This window comes from Macaca fascicularis, chromosome 20, assembly GCF_037993035.2.
Source record: "Macaca fascicularis isolate 582-1 chromosome 20, T2T-MFA8v1.1".
NCBI classification, from domain to species: Eukaryota; Metazoa; Chordata; class Mammalia; order Primates; family Cercopithecidae; genus Macaca; species Macaca fascicularis.
Window position 1 is genome coordinate 20,963,543 of NC_088394.1, and position 19,828 is coordinate 20,983,370.

At 44.3% G+C, this 19,828-nt stretch overlaps 2 protein-coding genes, 1 long non-coding RNA gene and 1 pseudogene across 3 annotated transcripts in view; 3 read left to right on the forward strand and 1 right to left on the reverse strand.

The window, feature by feature from the left end:
* UQCRC2 (ubiquinol-cytochrome c reductase core protein 2) overlaps nucleotides 1–1,769 on the forward strand; it is a 30,576-nt gene extending 28,807 nt beyond the window's left edge. Inside the window, exon 14 of the mRNA XM_045382605.2 lies at nucleotides 1,213–1,769. Within this exon, the coding sequence (XP_045238540.1) occupies nucleotides 1,213–1,296 (84 nt within the window). The 3' untranslated portion in view covers nucleotides 1,297–1,769. The remainder of the gene's footprint in view (nucleotides 1–1,212) is intronic.
* On the reverse strand, nucleotides 1,252–19,481 carry PDZD9 (PDZ domain containing 9). The gene is made up of 4 exons (XM_045382991.3): nucleotides 19,350–19,481; nucleotides 14,428–14,607; nucleotides 6,716–6,905; nucleotides 1,252–2,783 (listed from the first exon to the last, which is right to left on the reverse strand). Exons 1-4 carry the CDS (start codon nucleotides 19,378–19,380, stop codon nucleotides 2,390–2,392), a joined length of 795 nt encoding a protein of 264 aa, XP_045238926.2. The 5' UTR covers nucleotides 19,381–19,481; the 3' UTR covers nucleotides 1,252–2,389.
* LOC135968717 (uncharacterized) lies at nucleotides 6,132–7,960 on the forward strand. Its single transcript, XR_012429365.1, has 3 exons — nucleotides 6,132–6,474; nucleotides 7,060–7,163; nucleotides 7,854–7,960. It is a non-coding gene; the product is annotated as an uncharacterized lncRNA (long non-coding RNA).
* LOC141409326 (islet cell autoantigen 1 pseudogene) lies at nucleotides 16,643–17,559 on the forward strand (annotated as a pseudogene).
* Nucleotides 19,482–19,828: the final 347 nt, after the last annotated feature.

Consider the following 19,828-nt stretch of genomic DNA (forward strand, 5'->3'; position numbering starts at 1 on the left):
CGGAGTCTCGCTGTGTTGTCCAGGCTGGAGGGAGTGCAGTGGCGCTATCTCAGCTCACTGCAACCTCCGCCTCCCGGGTTCATGCCATATTCCTGCCTCAGCCTCCCGAGTAGCTGGGACTACAGGTGCCCGCCACCACGCCCAGCTAATTTTTTGTATTTTTAGTAGAGATGGGGTTTCACCGTGTTAGCCAGGATGTGCTCAATCTCCTGACCTCCTCGCCTGCCTCGGCCGCCCAAAGTGCTGGGATTACAGGCGTGAGCCACCGCACCTGACTCATTTCTTACTCTTCTAAATGACTGTCCTTATCTTGTATCCCATCATTATGTGCATCCCAACCCGACTGCTTCCACCACCACCTCTCCTTCATAGTGATAAGATAAGCTGGCCTGAGAATATGAGGGCTGCTGCTCCACCTACACCTGACTCATGATACTACACTTAACCAGTCTTTGAACTTGGAAGTAGTGGCATAAAGAATCCTCTAGGGTATAAAGTTTTACTTTTAAGTTAACAATCATTGTATTTTTATTGACCCAGACTATTTGCCCTTGTAATACAGAAACAGGAAAGTATATCCCTGCCTGAAGCCACACTACTCTATTTGAGAGTGTCAGTGATGTTTTCCTTATCTCTCTTTTAACAGCTACCCTCTTACCGGAGCATTGCTCTTGCTTGGTTCATTACACATACAATGGAACATTCAGAGGAACAGCTAAGCTTTTCCCACACTGTCACAAATTAAAGCACCAGCCATCTCCTAGTTAATTTTCACAACGGCTATTATAGTAATTGCTGGCTTAGAATGTCCTATCCAAGGCCGGGTTGGTGGCTCATACCTGTGATCCCAGCACTTTGGAAGGTCGAGGTGGGTGGATCACTTGAGGCTAGGAGTGCGAGACCAGCCTGCCCAACATGGCGAAATCTGGTCTCTACTAAAAATACAAAAATTAGCTGGGCATGGTGGTGCATGCCCGTCATCCCAACTCCTTGGGAGGCTGAGGCAGAGAATTGCTTGAACCTGGGAGGTGGAGGCTGCAGTGAGCCAAGATCGCACCACTGCATTCCATGCTGGGTGACAGAGCAAGACTCCATCTCAAAAAAAAAAAAGAATGTCCTATCCATAAATTCTTAAAATGACAATAAGTTCACCTGCTTGATGACATATATTTTTATTTTTGTTAACTTTGTCTTTTGTTTGTTTCTTTAAAGGCTGCAAAGAAGTTTGTTTCTGGCCAGAAGTCGATGGCAGCAAGTGGAAATTTGGGACATACACCTTTTGTTGATGAGCTGTAATACTGACGCACACATTACGGGAGAGAGCTGAACATTCTCTCAGCCCAGAGCAGCAAACACATGAAAGTCAGAAATCTCTAATATAACATTTGTCTTTTTTCCAGTGAGGTAAAATAAGGCATAAATGCAGGTAATTATTCTCAGCTGACCTAAAGTCAATAAAACATTCTGCTTAGGTGTTTTTCTTACGTTTTTCTCAATGAGTTAATCAACAAGTATTTATTATGTGCTGATATTTTTGTTTTAGATGCTTTAAAGGAGACAGGAATATAATTATTGAGCATAGAAGCATTAGAAACTATTAAAATTAAGGCTAAGTGGCTATCAGTATAAATAGTGCCAGGTTACTATTGGTGGCTTTTCAGATGAAAGCAAGTTCAAAATTTGTCATTTTGGGTATCAATAGCTAAATGGTCTGGTTTTTACCCCTGTTTTGCCTTTTTTGCAATAAAATTATTTCCGAAACACATAAATTTCCTATCAATCATATCCTATATTCCCATTAATTCATTTTTTTATGTCTGAGTTATCTTCACTGACAGAGTTTTGTTTTTCACTCATCTGCTGTCTCTCCCTTATCTGTTACTATCCTGTCTCTTCCAAGTAATTAACTCTCAATTCAACATTTACAGTAAAAGAAGGGCTGAAAAGGGAAAAACAAAGAATTCTAATGTGAAAAACTAGCCAAGGAATATGTCTCTTAGTTATTTTAATTATAGTACTTGAAGTTTACCAAAAAAAAGAGAGAAACTAAATATTTAAAGAAAAGTGTGGTGTTTAATAAAGTGACATTCTCTACTATGTTCAGACATTCTGATACTGGATTTCTCTACTGCATTTTCTAAAAGAAAAGAAATTCTTCTCAGAAAGAAGGGTCTTATTCTGAAAATAAGATTTGCAAGGCCTGCAAGAACCCAGGGAAGTATTTAGATAATCCTATTGAAGAACATCTCTAAAGGCTTAATAATGCAGTCATAAGAGAAGAGAATTAGTGAGTCTACAGACAGTCCTTGATAAGTATAGCAAACTTGTGCCTGGTGAGGCACAAAACTTGGGTGTCTGCAAGATAAATGCTCATATGACCACAGATTTGCTAACCAAACTTTGATACCGGTTGGGCTTTACCCTCTTCAACTTGGGCACAATCTTCCAGCCAAAATGCATCTGAGGTAGAGGAAGTAGAGGAGGAAGAGGTTTCATTGTCTTGCTTCACCATTATCCAGTATGGAGAAGGCGCCTTCACTTCTTTCTTATCATCTCTGTGAATCATCACGTCACAATCAATGTCTTTTCCTACACTAATAGTATGGTTCTTCTTCTTATATCCATGCCAGTCTCTGGAGATGGATATTGGTCTCCTTGCAGGGTGATGCGCAGTTGACCACGGATATCTATAATATTGAAGTCTTCTATCTAAATCTACATTTTCATTATCATCACTGCTTGTGAAAGATTCATCTTTTGCCAGCTCCATTTTCTTTGGTGTGCTGAAATGAAAGAATAGTGAATAAAATAGATTCTTCATGTCTCAACATTGATGGTCCCCTAACAAGATGCCTTATAACTTGCTTTGACTCATAGAAGATACAATTTAGCTTTAGCACTACCTTTCTGTGTCACTGAAATGTTTCCCTTTTAAAAATTATCTTTAAATCTTTTTCCATTTCTAAATGGAAATCAAATTCTGCCTTAAATTACTTTACCATACCTTAAAAAGTTTTGCACAGACTTATACTAGACTACTGACCAGAATATTAGGAGGTGTTAAAGGGTAGATTAATTTCAGTGCAGCTAAAGTGACAGGTTCAACCTGACCATCTCCTGAGAACTCTGTTCTTGTGGCTCACGTGGCAGGAACACAATATTACTGATTTCCAGAGGAGTCAGGAAGTCAGGAAATAGTGGGCCTTAAGGATCTTCAACATCCTAGTCATTAGTAAGTCTTCAAGTCTTTTTTTTAGAGAGGGTCTTGCTCTGTCACCCTTGCTGCAGTGCAGTGGCACAGTCAGCTCACTGCAACCTTGAACTCCTGGACTCAAGTGACCCTCTGGCCTCTGTTTCCCAAGGAGCTGAGACTACAGGTGTGTATGCTGTATGCTGCCACACCTGGCTAATTTTTAACTTTTTTTGTTTTGTTTTGTTTTGTTTTCTAAAAACAGGATCTCCCTATGTTGCCCATGGCTGTCTCAAACTGCTGGCCTCAAAGAATCCTTACCTTGGCCTCCAAAGTGCTAGGATTACAGGCAGGAGCCACTGTGCCCAGCCAGGTTTTTGTTGTTGTTGTTTTTAACTTTCTCCAGTTTTTGGCTTTCTTGATTGTTGAAACTAGGTGGTGCTTGCCTGCTAGTACCTTCAGGTCTCTGAACTTTCCTAATGCCTACAGTACCTGTGCTTGCTTTAACTTTCCAGAATGAGTGCTCTGTCACCTGCTTTCCCTCATCCTGGTGCTGTTGCCCAGCAGAACCAAATCTTTGTGATTACAAATCTCTGGTACATTCTGCCCTGCTAAAAGGAAATAGGTTTCTTCCCTGCCAACCTGTTAAGACTTCTGGTGTTATCACTAATAACCTTGGCGATCTGACTGTTGTATTTGCTTCCAAGAATTTGAATGGCTTTTCCTAAAGTTTATCTCTTCCAGTAATAAACAGTTGATAATGAGTAATTTTTACTAAGAGCCACTAGTCTTAAATACTGATTTTCTTTGTCTAATTTGCCTTCAGACACACTTAGGTCTTCCTGAACAGCACATGAATTTTTTTTAAAAATCCAAGTATTAATAACTTTTTTTTTTCCAGACTGCAGGGTGAATCCTTGGCAACTCTGATGGTTAGGTAACCAAAAAGGACAGGTAAATTATCATTAGGTAATAAAGCCACAACCCTGCAGAGGTCAGGATTGGCTGGAAACAAACTTTCTAGACCATTCAGCCTACCCAGAGCGGTAAATGGAGAATTTTCTCCAGTGTGTATACCCGGTGCCATTTTCTCCTGGAAAAGGTTATACCAGCTTTGTGAAAGCAGCTTTTTCCTTTCCCTTCTTTCCCTGCCCTGTTACACCTAAGTTACTAAAATACCATAGATATGAGTACTTTGCCAAATTAAGAAAGGGAGTCAGCAGGTGCGTGGTATTGTTATTTAAGTTCGCGGGTTTTCGCCTCATACTTGAGTTGTGCTGTTCTATCTTTTCTTTGCTTTTGAATGGTCAGTCTGCCATCCTTAGAATTTAATATTCTGGATCTCAAAACTCCTCCATGTAATGAAAATGCTTAGAACATAGTTGTTATGTTGTCATCTAAAAGATGAGCCCATGCTTTTAGAGTCGTGCCCTCCAGTGTAGGAGTCGCTGAGTAGGATTTGATTGTGAGTTGTGATCATGCTACTACACTACAGCCTGAGGGACAGAGTGAGACCCTGTCTCAAAAATAAGACTTTTAAAATTAAAAATTAAAAACAAATGAACCATTGACCACATGAAAGTCCTAGGGCAATTTTAGCAAAACAAGACAGACTCAGTCCCTGCCTTCATGGAGTTCACATTCTCCCAGGGAAACACAGTGAACAACTGATTACACAGATTATTACATTAAAATTGGGATAAATGTGAAGGAGCGAGCTGTGAAGGCATATGTCAGATGGACCTGTTTCTAGGAAGACCCCTTGGAGAAGGTACACTGGAGCCTTCAAGGGTGACTACTGAAGAGCAAAGTTACGAGCATGTTGCAGACAGATAAGAGCAAGTGCAAAGACCCTGAGGCAAAGAGCAACAAAAGACAGGGAGCTGGAAGCTAAAGTGGGATAGAGAAGGATGGGGAAAGCAGTATGAGTTGAAGTTGGAATGGTATGCAGAGGCCAGCTGAACCCCGTAGAGCATTATAGGCCAATGTGAGGATTTTGACATTTATCCAAAGAACAAAAAGTCTTGAGATTTTTTGCAGGAACATGCCAGGATCAAATTTGCATTACAAAAAGATCATTCTGGCCAGACTTGGTTGCTCATGCCTCTAATCCCAGCACTTAGGGAGACCGAGGCAGGCAGATCACCTGAGGTCAGGAATATGAAACCAGCTTGGCCAACATGGTAAAACTTCATCTCTACTAAAAATACAAAAATTAGCTGGGTGTAGTGGCGTGCACCTGTAATCCCAGCTACCCTGGAGGCTGAGGCAGGAGAATCACTTGAACCTGGGAGGCAGAGGTTGCAGTAAGCCAGGATCACTCCACTGCACTCCAACCTGGACGACAAGAGCAAAACCAAGAAAAAAAAAAATACAGTTTGGTGATAATACAATTTGAAAGTAATTAGCATGTGGATAGTCAGAGAAACCATAGGCATCAATGAAATTGGCCAGGAGAAAGGACACCAAGAGGAAATGGCCAGAGGTAATAGGAAAATAGGAAAATCAGGGGAGTGTGGTGTTACAGAAGCCTGGGAAGTGCTATTTCAAGAAGAGAGTGGGTGGCAAGTGTTAAGTGTCTAGGGCTGCTCAGAAACCAAGCAAGATAAAGACAGAAGAATGTAGTGGGATCAGAAGTGTGAAGGCTATGGGTGGCCCTGGGAAAAGGACTCAGCTGAGGGATGAAAGCAAAGCCTAGACTGAAGTGGGTTGAGGAGTGTCTGGGAAGTGTCTGGGAAGTCTCTCAAGGAAACAGGTGTCTAATACAGCTTTTAGCAAGTTGGGAGGGGATGCAAGAGACTCCAGTGGCTAGAGAGAGGAGAGTGGACTGAAGATAGGATTTGCCAAGATGAGAGAAGTTTAAAAAGGCTTAGATGTTACTGGGAAGGACCCGGAGAGAAAAAAATTGAATATGCAAAAGAAAATAGGATTTGCAAAAAGCCTTTTTTTTTTTTTTTTTTTTTAGACAGAGTCTTGCTCTGTCTCTAGGCTGGAGTGCAGTGGCACGATCTCGGCTCGCTGCAACTTCCGACTCCCAGGTTCAAGCGATTCTCCTGCCTTAGCCTCCTGAATAGCTGGGATTACAGGTGCTCGCCACCACATGCAGCTAATTTTTGTAATTTTAGTAGAGAAGGGGTTTCACCATGTTGGCCAGGATGGTCTCGATCTCCTGACCTCGTGATCCGCCTGCCTCCCAAAGTGTTGGGATTACGAGCATGAGCCACAACACCCGGCCCACAAGAAGCATTTTAAAGGCTGACTCGGGAAGGAGAGGCACCATGCAGGTAGGCACAGGGACAAAATTCCCAACTGATGACTTGTTTTTTAACTCCAAGTTGACTTTATCATGCTTTCTCATATTAGATCCTACAGATCTAATACCAGAAACCCAGGAAATTACTCTGACAGTGTCACCAGTCCTCCTGTCATTATCCTTATTTGATAATTGTCACATTAAACCATCTGTGCCTCACAGGCCCTGGGATTCTGTATTATAACAAAGAGTTCCTAAAATTAACTATTTACCTTGTTACTGGGAATTTGGCCTCTGGGATTAAATCATATATTTCTAGCCATTCTTCAGGAATGTTAATAAAATCTCTGTAAACCTTGATTTGTAGCACTGTTCCAACGGTGATATGTTGCAAAAGCTGTAAAAATTCTCGAAGAGTATATCCTAACACATTGGCATAGCCAACACTAATCAGAACATCACCTGAAGAGGGAAAAAATTATATATCAGTAAAACTAGGGGTTTAAAGGGACCATATTGATTTCTGGCTTTATTGTGAGGTATTTCATTTTATGTGTTCATACTGTTGATTCTTTTTGAACCAAAACCAGGCTTCAGCCTTTTTTTTTTTTTTGAGATGAAGTCTCACTGTCGCCCAAGCTGGAATGTAGTGGTGTGATCTCGGCTCACTGCAAGCTCCACCTCCCAAGTTCAAATGATTCTCCTGCCTCAGCCTCCCAGGTAGCTAGGATTATGGGCACGTGCCACCATGCCTGGCTAATTTTTTTTTTTTTTTTTTTTTTTTTTTTTTTAAGTAGAGATGGGGTTTCACCATGTTGGCCAGGCTGGTCTCAAACTCTTGACCTCAGGTGATCTGTCCACCTCGGCCTCCCAAACTGCTGGGATGACAGGCGTGAGCCACCTCGCCTGGCCTAGCCTTTATTTAATAAAGATGTTCATTTCCATGATATGAATGTCCTTTGCATAATGAAGAGTATATGGAAGATGTTTCTTAATAGCAGTATAATGGTAGACATTATATGATGTTTCTGAGACATTTCTGAAGTTCTCGGTGTGACAGAGGCTAAAAAACATTTATAATCGGAACCAGCCTTTAGGATTCTAAAAATAGATTAGTTTCAAATAAAATGAATGGCTACTACTAGGAAAGAAAAAACCATTTACACTAAGTGATGAATAAATGACCTACTTTCTATTATACCTGCCTGGCAATTTCCAGTGCCCTCTACCATTAATAGACCACATTAAACATAAAGCCTTTCATTTTAATTCTCTACCCTTGTGCAGTATTGAGCAAATAATTCTGTATAAAACATTGGGCAATTAGGCATGCTTTAATTAACTGTAAGGTGTGTATGCAGTGAGTATGTTGGTTTAAAGGGATTTGACAGCTAGGTTTCCCTACCTTAGGGCAATGCAGGACAAGGAAAGAAACAAGATGGTCAACCATGCAGCTTCTGAGTCCCCAGCAGGTGGGAAGAGGACTACATCTTGAGCACTAACCCCCGAAACCCCCAAATTGAAAGAAGCTAAAAAGACCAATTATTCACTTGCTCCAACCTCCCCCATGTTCCCATCTCCAGCAGGTAGGTCATGGACCTGTGAGTGAGATCCAGTCACTTGACACTCCCACCTGGGTCACTGAACCTAGAGGAGGAGACGCAGAAGAGTGACAGGAGCTTCTAGTTGCCAGAGGTAGTTACACACAACTCTTGGTTCTCACCATTTTCCAAGCCTACTTCTCCAGCCTTTTGGGCGATTCTATCAGACTCAGTATCCCAAATTCAGTGCATTAACAGAAGTGTTTTCTGTTTTTTGCAATGAGGAACTCTGCTACAACGGCATTCAGCAAGACTTCAGAAAGGAATACAAAGGATTTGCTTTTTAAGGACCAATTCACGTTGGGCAAAATCTTAAGTCTTCAGATCTTATTATTACTGACCTGCTGGGGACCCTCATCAGCCTCATTCTAAGACAGCTGAAGCCTAACCTCAAGAGAGAAAAGGGTCAAGAAGAAGTGCCTTCTCTGATGCATGCACTGGGCTTCAATCAGGAATTACACTGATCCCAAAAGAAGCCTCCAAGGATGCCAAGGACAAATGTCCATAGCTCTAGATCCTATCAGAAACAAATTTCCCAGAATCCAAGAAAATGAATACTTAGAAGGGTGGAGAAAAACCTCCTTTGGTCTTAAGCAGTAGCTGGGGTAATACAATCAACCATGTATCTGAAGCTCACTTCAGAATGAAACAAGGCTACCTGCAGCTTGAGCAATACGAAACAGATGCTCATCCTACTGAGGTTAATTACAGTGGCAAAAAAAAAAAAAAAAAAAAATTCCCCAGATGAGCTTACTTTCCTAATGTTAAAAGCAGTGTTTATAGCTGAAAGCTATGGCTTGGCATTCTGCTTAATTATGTTGTAAAAGGGTGACTTTTATCAAGAGGGCAGAAGATAAATAGCTTAATTTCCTGACCGTTCTGGCTGTAAACCAAACATATCAGCATGTGAATGTGATTACTCTAGCAATAGATATTAACATTGCCCTTCATACAGAAACACCAATTTGGTATTTATGAACACCAACCTCATTACACATTTTTTTCTGTTTTAATGGGCTATAGGATGACATTATATAAACTTTGTCTCGATTACCTACATTAAATCAACTTTGCAGCAGCCAAGCCACTACTGAAAAATATTTTATTTTTTCATCTCTCCCAACTAGGCTGGAAGTTCCTTAAGTTCCTCATGGCTAGGGACCTTGTCTGTGTGGTTCACTACTACACCCCCAGTGCCTACCTGGGTGTCTGCACACACTAGGCCTTCAGGAAATGCTTAGGCAGTAGCCAGTCTATGGCTTGTATTTACTGTTGAAGCTACATTAATTTCTTTTTTTTTTTTTTTTCTTGAGACAGGGTCTCACTTTGTCACCCAGGCTGGAGTGCGAGGATGCAAATACAGCTCACTGCAGCCTCGACCTCCAGGGCTCAAGCAACCCTCCTGCTCAGCCCCCAGAGGAGCTGAGACTACAAGCGCATATGCCCACCATGTTGGGCTAGTTTTTGTATTTTTTATTAAAATGGGGTTTTGTCATGTTGCCCTGCCTGGTCTCGAACCCCTGAGCTCCAACAATTTGCCTGCCTCAGCTTCTCAAAGTGCTGAGATTCCAGGTGTGTGCTACCGCACCCGGCCTACATTAATTTATTAAGACTTAGAATATCAGAAGCTGTTAAGGCCATACTGGCCAAAAGGAACTTAGAGTTTAACCAGAATAAACTAACACTAAATAAATTAGGAAATCAAAGTGAAACCCTATCCTGAAATACCAAAGGAGAGAGATTTCAGCACATAGATAAAAGATAATGGGGCTGGGAGGAAATGGGGTCAAAGAAATAGCATGTTTCTACAATTATCGTCTCCCAAAATCTCATCATCATTGTCTAAAACCACTGAGTTACAGACTTTAAAGCCTAGACTGATGCTGAGGAGAACTGGCAGGCTTGTCACAAAGAGATTTGGGGCTCTGGACTTACTCTGTATTCAAATCTCATTTCTAGTTGTTAGGCAATTGGCTAGAAAGGTATGGGCTTTCGAGGCAGACGTGGGTTCAAATCCCAGCTCTGAACACAGACTCAGTTGTGTAACTAAGATGAACAAGTTATTTCGTCTCTCTAATCCTCATATATTTTCATTATCTACATTTCAGAAGTGTTGCAAACTTTAGATAACACGTGGGGCCAGGTGAGATGGCTTATGCCTGTAATCCCAGCACTTTGGGAGACTGAGACAGGAGGATTGCTTGAGCCTAGAGGTTCAAGGCTGTAGTAAGCTATGATTGCACTACTGCACTCCTGCACTCCAGCCTGTGTGACAGTGAGACCATGTCTCTTATACAAATAAAATTAAAAATTGGAGTAAAAAAAAGATAATAGATGGTGAAATATCTCCCACAATGCCTGGGACATATATTCATTTATTATTTATTTATTTATTAAGCAAAGACGTAACAAATGAGCCACTACTTTAGGTGTGACGGTTAATATTGTCAACTTGATTAGATCAAAGGATGCAAAGTATTATTTCTGGGTGTGTCTGTGAAGGTGTTGCCAGAAAAGATTAACATTTGAGTCAATGGACTTGGAGAGGCAGACCCGACCGTCAATCTGGGTGGGCACCATCCAATCAGCTACCAGCGTGGCTAGAAAAAGCAGGTGGAAAAAGGTAGAATGAGCAGACTTGCTGAGTCTTCCAGCCTTCATCTTTCTCCTGTGCTGGATGCTTCCTGCCCTCGAACATCAGACTCCAAGTTATTTGGCTTTTGGACTCTTGGACTTACACCAGTGGTTTGCCAGGGGCTCTCAGGCCTTCAGCCACAGACTGGAGGCTACACTGTCAGCTTCCCAACTTTTGAGGTTTTGGGACTCGCACTGAGCCACTATTGGCTTCCCTGCTCTTCAGCTTGCCGATGGAGGGGCAGAATGATATGGTTTGGTTCTGTGTCCCCATCCAAATGTCATTGCCAGTTGTAATCCCCACATTTTGAGGGAAGGACCTGTAATCCCCACGTGTGGAGGGAGAGAGGTGATTGGATCATGGGGGTGGTTTCCCCCATGCTGTTCTCATGATAGTGAGTTCTCATGAGATCTGATGGTTGAATGAGTGTTTGGCAGCTCCTCCTTCACATACTCACACTCTCTTCTGCCACCTTGTGAAGAAAATGACTGATTCCTTCTCCACCATGATTGTAAGTTTCCTGAGGCCTCCCCAGCCATACGGAACTGTGAGTCAATTAAACCTCCTTCATGTATAAATTATCCAGTCTCAGGCAGTATCTTTACAGCAGTGTGAGAATGCACTAATAGAGTAGGTGAGTCCTGGACTTAAAAGATGAAATTCAAGACTGCTTCTAACCTCAAAGAGCCCACTAACTATAGCCCTGCCATGAGATTCTCTGTTGCCCACCTAAAAGCATACTCCTGTCAAACTCTAGCACCCTGGAGTATGCACCCGGATCATCACCCAGCATCTGTCACCTGACCTTGAAGAAGCTGAGGAGAAGCAGAAAACCCCATGGGACCTGTCCTGGAGTTCTTTTGTTCTGGTAAGTCCAGAACTCGCCACCGGTCGCCGTTTGTTCTCCACCACCAAGTAGTGATGAGTGGGGAAAATGCTTTGGATTTTAAGGTATAGCAAAGTGTTTCATAAAACCATTATATATCTGCTTTCTTCTTTAATCCATTGCTTGGAACCCTTAGCTGCAAATAGAACCACCTGAGGAGCTTTTAAAACATAAACTGCCCTGTCCCAGTCCAAGAACGATTGAATCAAAAACCTGTGGAGAGATAGGGACCAGGCATCTTGGTTTTAAAAACTTCCCAGATGATTCTAACAGGTAACCAGGGTTGAAAACCAGTGGCTTAATCCACTGGGACCCCCATACAGCCATCATTTTTTATTAAAACACACACGCAAAAGTCTGGAGAATCTGTAAGAACAGCCTAAGAGATTATTTCCAATATTTCTATAGCACTTCAGTTTTAAAAGCACTTTCATAAAAATTATTTCATCAGGCTGGGCTCAATGGCTCACACCTGTAATCCCAGCACTTTTGGAGGCCACATGGGAGGATTCCTTGAGGCCAGGAGTTTGAGACCAGCCTGGACAACATAGTGAGACACCACCCACCCACCGCCTCCACTGCCCATGTCTACAAAAAAATAAAAAATAAAATTAGCTGGGCATGGTGGTACACACCTGAGTCCCAGCTACTCAGGAGGCTGAAGCAGGAGGATCACTTGAGCCAAGGAGTTTAAGGCCACAATGAGCCATGATCAAGCCACTGCACTCCAGCATGGGTGACAGAATGATACCCCATCTATCAAACAAACACGCATTATTTCATCAAATCTTAACAACCTCTGACAAACACAGGATTATCCCAATTCAAAGATGAGGTGACTGAGGCCTGAAAGGTTAAGTGGCTTTGCCCAGGGTCACAGAACTAAAAAGTGTCAGACCCTGGGCCTGAATCAGGACAGCTAACACAATGTTTTTTCCTTCTCACGACTGCGCCAGCCCATTCTGCTTCCCCAGCTCCTGGGCACAGCACTAGGCCCAGGCCAGGTACTGAGAAAACACCTCTTGAACAGCATAGAAAATTCACCCAAAGACACAAGGAGCAGGGCAGTATTGGTAAAGCCCTAGGCTCTGGAGTCTGACAGAGAAGGTTCAAATCCCATCTCCTCGGAGTGACCATGGGAGAGTTACTAAATACCTGATTCCTTGTCTGCAAGGTGGTTTCATGCAGAATCTAGCTCAGGGATTGTGAGAGTGAAATGAGATCATGCAGCTAAGTGTTAGCAATGCTTAATACTGCCTACAAAAGAAAATATCTTTATGCTGAGAACCATAGCTCTGGAGCTATGGTCCCTGAATCCCCACGTAGGAGAAACAGGTGAATTGGACAAGGAGCTCAATCTCACCCTCATTAAGTAAATTTAATTTTCTTATTTTTTTAGAGATAGGGTCTCACTCTGTTACCCAGGTTGGCGTGCAGTGGCACAATCATAGCTCACTGCAGCCTCGGCTTCCTGCGCTTAAGTGAGCCTCCCACCTCAGCTTCCCGAGTAGCTAGGATTACAGGCACGCATCATGCCGGGCTACTTTTGTTTTGTTGTAGAAATGGTGATATGGTTTGGATTTGTGTCCCCGCCCAAATCTCATATTGAACTATAGTCCCGGGTGTTGGAGGAGGGACCTGTGGGGAGGCGGTTGGATCACGGGGGCAGATTTCCCCCTTGCTGTTCTCTTGATAGCGAGTGAGTTCTCATGAGATCTGGTTGTTGAAATGCGTGTAGCACCTCCCCCTGCTTTCTCTTCCTCCTGCTCCAACCATGTAAGACGTACCTCCTTCCTCTTCACCTTCCGCCATGATTGTAAGTTTCCTGAGGCCTCCCCAGCTGTGCTTCCTGCAGAACCATGAGCCAGTTAAACCTCTTTTCTTACAAATTACCCAGTTTCAGGTTTTTCTTTATAGCTGTGCAAGAACGGACTAATATAGACAGCATCTCACTATGTTGCTCAGGCTGGCCTTGAACTCCTAGCCTCACCTGATCCTCTCACCTTGGCTTCCCAAAGTGCTGGAATTACAGGTGTGAGCCACTGTACCTGGCCAGAATTAAATGAATTAATATGCCCAACAGTGATAGTTATATAAGTGATAGCCATTGGCTGGCCCATAGAAAGTTCTCAACTAATGTTGTCATATCCTTTTTTTTTTTTTTTTTTTTTTTTTTTTTTGAGACAGAGTCTCACTCTGTCACCTAGGCTGGAGTACAATGTGCGATCTCAGCTCACTGCAACCTCTGCCTCCCGGGTTCAAGAGATTCTCCTGCCTCAGCCTCCTGAGTAGCTGGGACTACAGGCGCCCGCCACCAGACCCAACTAATTTTTGTATTTGTATTTATTTATTTATTTAAGACAGAGTCTCTGTCACTCAGGCTGGAGTGCAGTGGCACGATCTCAGCTCACTGCAACCTCCGCTTCCTGGGTACAAGTGATTCTCCTACCTCAGCCTCTCAAGTAGCTGGGATTACAGGCATGTGCCACCACGCCCAGCTAATTTTTGTATTTTTAATAGAGACAGGGTTTCACCATCTTGCCAGGCTGGTCTCGAACTCCGGACCTCAGGATCCACCCACCTCAGCCTCCCAAAGTGCTGGGATTACAGGCGTGAGCCACCACTCCCGGCCAGTTTTTGTATTTTTAGTAGAGACAAAGTTTTACCATGTTGGCCAGGGTGGTCGCAAACTCCTGACCTCAAGTGATCCCCCGCCTCGGCCTCCCAAAGTGCTGGGATTACAGGCATGAGCCAGCATGCCCGTCGTATCCTTATAGTTACACTGAAACCTGGTGACCCGAGCCTCCCTTCAGGCAGATGGGCAGGATGGGTGGTTGGGAAGCATGGTGAAAGGGCAGTCACCTGGCTGAAGTTTCCCGTCGTTGGCTGCAGCCCCCTTCCTGATGAGGTGGGTGATCTGGAGGTAGGGTCCATGCTGGATGATGATGAGGCCTAATCCCAGCCTGCCCACAGTGAGTTTGGTCTGCTGTGTTTTGCTCAAGTTGTGTACAGATGTTTTGACCTTGATGCTGACTCCTCTTTCTAACCAAAACAGGGGAACTTATTTCAGTCCTTCACCAAGACAGAAGCATGGCCATACCCACTGGGGTTCTGAAGCCAGATCCCTGGGACAGTTATTTAATCCCTATTCCTCAGATTCCTTGTTGGTAAAATGAGGATAAAAAGTGTTCACCTTGGAGAGCTCTTCTGAAAATTAAATGGGAGCATTAAAGGGCTTTTGCAGAGTCTGGCATATTATGAGTACTTAATATTAGTTAGTGTTATCTATTCACTTAACAAATATTTATTGATACAGACAGTGTGCTAGGCCCTGGGTTTACCATGGTGAGCAAAACAGATATGTTGGGTTTTTTGGTTTTAACAGACAAGGTCTCACTCTATTGCCCAGGCTGGAGTGCAGTGGCATGATCACGGCTTACTGCAGCGTCGATCTCCTGATCTCAAGGGCTCCTCCCACCTCAACCTCCTAAGTAGCTGGGACTACTGGCATACGCTACTATACATGGCTAATTTTTATTGTTTTTGTAGAGACAGGGTCTCACTATATTGGCCAGGCTAGTCTTGAACTTCTGGCCTCAAGCAATCCTCCCACCTCAGCCTCCCAAAGTGCTGGCATTACAGGTGTGAGCCACCATGCTTGGCCCACATGTGTTTCTTATCCTCATGAAGTTTACAGCCTAGTGGAGGGGACAAATATCAATCAGTCATGTAAATATATGTTAGATAACAAACTGAAACTCATGTTATAAAAGAAATGGACGGAGGCTCTGAGAATGAGTAACAGAGGGCCAAAGTCTCATCTGAGGATGGCAGGTCAGGCTTCCAGCAGGGCTAAAATTTGAATTAAGGCCATAAGGACCAATAGGAAATATTTAGGCAAAGAAAGGTGGATCAGGAGCACATTGTGTTAAGGTCTGAGAAAGGAAGGAACTGGCCCTGTCAGAGGAGGGGGAGGCAGGAGGAGCGAGGACCAAGCAGACAGAGGCTGCTTCTCAGACTTCCTTAGTGAAAAAGCACAGAAGTGAATTAAGCTGGACATGGTTAGATGAGATGAAATGAAATGAAAATGAAAGGGTCGTGGTGCATGTCATGGCAGTAACAGCAGAAATGAGCAGTAGATGGATCCAAAAAGCACGTGGGAGGAAAATCCGAAGGCCTTGGAGACAAGGGGTAATGGGAGGGGTTGAAATATGTTTTCTACAGAACCAAATCTCACAAGAAAAATTTCAGGGACTAAAAGGACATTCAAAACAACAAGTTAATTTCCCAAGAGGAAGCTGCTAGCAAACTCCTTTTCGGTACACAGGAAGCTCCTGGGGAGATCTGTTTTCGGCACACTTTTCCAGTATTTCACACACAACTCCTTTCCATAACGACAAGTGACACACAAGCTTGCCAAGTCCATGTGACTGTGGTGTTTTCAGGGCCACTGCTGAGGGAAAGGCTCCCCCAGCTCCCTACCTCTGGCTGTAGGGAACTGGAGGGGTTCATGGCCCTTTCCTCTAAATCAAATGTCCTTGCCCATCTCCAACCTCACTTTCCCCTAAACCACAGATGCTCTTTGTTTGGGAAAATAAAATAGCATAATATAAACGAGATACCATCTTCAGAGACCTTTTGGGGTTCTGGGTGCAGTTGGGGGCAGGATATGCCCTACCTGAGCCTCTGGTTCCTGAGCAAACAGAGAAGTCACATCTTGGGCAAAGTCCAGTGGTTCCTATCTCAGCTTGTAAATTCAATGTGCTTATAAGGTAAGCTACCAGGAGCCCACTTTTAAAAGTCAGCAGGGTTAAGTAAAAGAAGCCAGACTCAAAAGGCTCCTAACTCACAGATGAAGGACGTGTCTCAGGAGTTTGATCCAGACCTCTATAAGCAAATGCAGAAGTTCAGGAAGGCAAGAAACACACAGTACATCTTGTAAAATTAAAATAACTTTGTGCCAGGTGCAGTAGCTCACACCAGTAATCCCAGCACTTTGGGAGGCTGAAGCGGGCAGATCACGAGATCAGGAGTTCGAGACCAGCCTGGCCAACATGGTGAAACCTGTCTCTACTAAAGATACAAAAAATTAGCCAAGCGTGGTGGCACGCGCCTGTAATCCCACCTACTTGGGAGGCTGAGGCACGAGAATCACTTGAACCCGGGAGGCAGAGGTTGCAGTGAGCTGAGATGGCACCATTTTACTCCAGCCTAGGTGACAGGGTGAGACTCTGTCTCAAAAAAAAAAAAAAAAAAAAAATTAGCCGAGCATGTTGGTGTGCACCTGTAATCCCAGCTACAAGCCTGGGTGACAGAGGGAGACTCCATCTCAAAAAAGAAAAGAAAAGAAAAAAAAAACCTGACAAAGTGAAGTTGAATGTGGATCTTCGTGGAGCAAGTTAATACATGCAATCTCCTGTCTCACATGCTAGCAACGTACCAGACCACTCCGCTTCATTTTGGGGAGAAGATTTCTCACACTATGACAGCCATCCATGAGAGCTTCACAGGTTATCAGCTGTATGAAGTCACTACTTTAAAGCGCTTACACAACCCTCTGAAAAAACTAGTTGAGAAGAAAAGAAGCTCACCCAGCAGGAAAGCACAGATGTGGCAGTGCAGGAGCTGAGTCAATTAATTTCATTAGAGGATGGAAACTGCTACAAGGAAAAAACTGAAGATGTGCCTTAGACAAAGGCTCTTCACAGAGCACATGCTCAGGATGAACTATTAGCCATCAAACCTGAGGAAGGTGCTCGCTTGGGCCCAGTGGCAGGGACCCTGGAACCCGAAGGTACTGACAAAGATGACCCTACTGCTGTTGAGTGAGATCTTCAATGCTTCCTCCCTGGAAGAGGATGAGCTCAGAAAAGAGTGAGTGGTGGCCGGGAGCGGTGGCTCACGCCTGTAATCCCATCATTTTGGGAGTCCAAGGCAGGCGGATCACGAGGTCAGGAGATCGAGACCATCCTGGCTAGCACAGTGAAACCCGTCTCTACTAAAAAATACAAAAAAATTAGCCGGGCATGGTGCAGGTGCCTGTAGTCCCAGCTACTCTGGAGGCTGAGGCAGAAGAATGGCGTGAACCCAGGGGGTGGAGCTTGCAGTGAGCCGAGATCACACCACTGCACTCCAGCCTGCGCAACAGAGCGAGACTCCATATCAAAAAAAAAAAAAAAAAAGAGTGAGCCGCTGTGTTTGGGGACAACCAGGTGGAGGAGGCAGCACTGTGGTCCTGGGAGAGCCAGACCCCAAGCACCACATTAAAATATGAAAGACTTACAGGTCTTGCTACAAGGCTAGTCAGACAGCAATGTCAACCTTCCCAAGGACAAGCAGTCCAAATGACAACAGCCCTGCAGTGAAAAAGCCTAAGGCTGCCTGGCACCTGCCTGCCTGCTTCAGCCTCTTCGCCAACCTCGAGTCATTATCAAATCCTGATGCTGTTCGGAAAAAAGCCATAAAGAACAAGAACTGCTCAATGCAGGAATCTGCAGCCTTCGGTAAGCCCACCTGGGGGCTAGCAGAAGTATACAGTGATTAGAGCCTGGGCAACGTAGTGATACCTCATCTCTTCTATTTAGGCCGGCGTAGTGGCTCACACCTGTAATCCCAGCACTTTCGGAGGTTGAGGGTGGGTGGATCACTTGAAGTCAGGAGTTCGAGACCAGCCTGGCCAGCATGGTGAAACACCGTTGCTACTGAAAACACAAAAATCAGCCAGGTGTGGTGGCTCACACCTATAATCCCAGCTATTCTGGAGGCTGAGGCACAAGAATCACTTGAACCCGCCTGGAAGGCGGGGGTTGCAGTAAGTCAAGATCACGCCACTGCACGCCAGCCTGGGTCACAGAGCAAGACTCTGTCTCAGAAAAAAAAAAAAAAAAAATTAGCTGAGTGTGATGGTGCATGCCTACAGTCCCAGCTATGGGAGGCTGATGCAGGAGGATTGCTGGAGCCCAAGAGTTGGAGGCTGCAGTGAGCCAGGAGCATACCACTGTACTCCAGCCTGAGTGACAGAACAAGACCCTGTCTCTAAAAATAAAATACAGTGACCAGTATGCTATTTTGAGATTTATGTGCCCTTTTAATAAAAATGAAAGGGCCAAAGTCCCTATTTACATTGATATAATTTTGTAAAGGATCCTTACAATATGATTTCGTTTTTATGATGTTCTCCATGGAAAAGGAAAAAAAAAAAAAAAAACAACACTGTAAAAAACAGATAGGGGTGTGAGGAGCTGCAGTGGGGTGGGGTTTGGCTGCAACTGGGCATTGCAAAGTAATTTTAGGGAGTGGTGAAACTGTTCCCTATATTGATGGAGGGGGTGATTCAACGTGGGTATAGCTTGTCAAAACTCATACCGCTGTGCTTTTAAAGGGGGGGATCTTACTGCATGGAAATTATACCTTGATAAAAATAACGATGACCCAAGGCGGGCAGATCACTTGAGGTCAAGAGTTGGAGACCAGCCTGGCCAACATGGCAAAACCCTATCTCTACTAAAAATAAAAAAGTAGCTGGGCCTGGTGGCAGGGACCTGTAATCCTGTGAGCCGAGATCGTGCCACTGCACTCCAGCCTAGGGGACAAAGCAAGACTCCTTCTCAAATGATGATGATGATGATGATGATGATGATGATGATGATGATAATGATGATGATGATGATGGAGACAGGTTATCTCCCAGGGCAACAGTATACCATTGCCATTTTACAGAGGAGGAAAATTGAGGAAGGCTTGGTCTCCAGGGCTTCTTCACCCACTTCCTTCTCCCCAGTTACCTTTTTTGTTTTTGCGGGAGGCCTTCTGCATGGCTCTGGGAGGTCAGGCAGCTCTGGAGAGCCTCCCGGAGCAGAGGCTGAAATCAGTCCCAATCTCAACAGTTTCGAACCTCGCCTGCGGGCAACGCCCTCGGGATGGCCGCCAGGGGGCGCTGCGCTGCCGCTGCCCAGAAATTGGGCGGCAGTGAGGTCGCCGCAAGGCTTCCCGTGGACCCTGCAAAACGTAGCGTGGGTATTGCACTCCAGTGTACTGTATGGAAACTTCTGCAGAGGCTAGCACAGTGCCTGACCCATGATGGGTTCTTCATTATTTCTTTTCTTTTTTTTAAAGAGAGGGGCAAGGGGGTGGGGGGGTCTCACTATGTTGCTCAGGCTGGTCTCGAACTCCTGGGCTCAAGCGCTCTGCCCGCCTCAGCCTCCCAAAGTGCTGGGATTACAGGCATGAGCCACCGTGCTTGGCTTCTTCATTCATTCTTGGT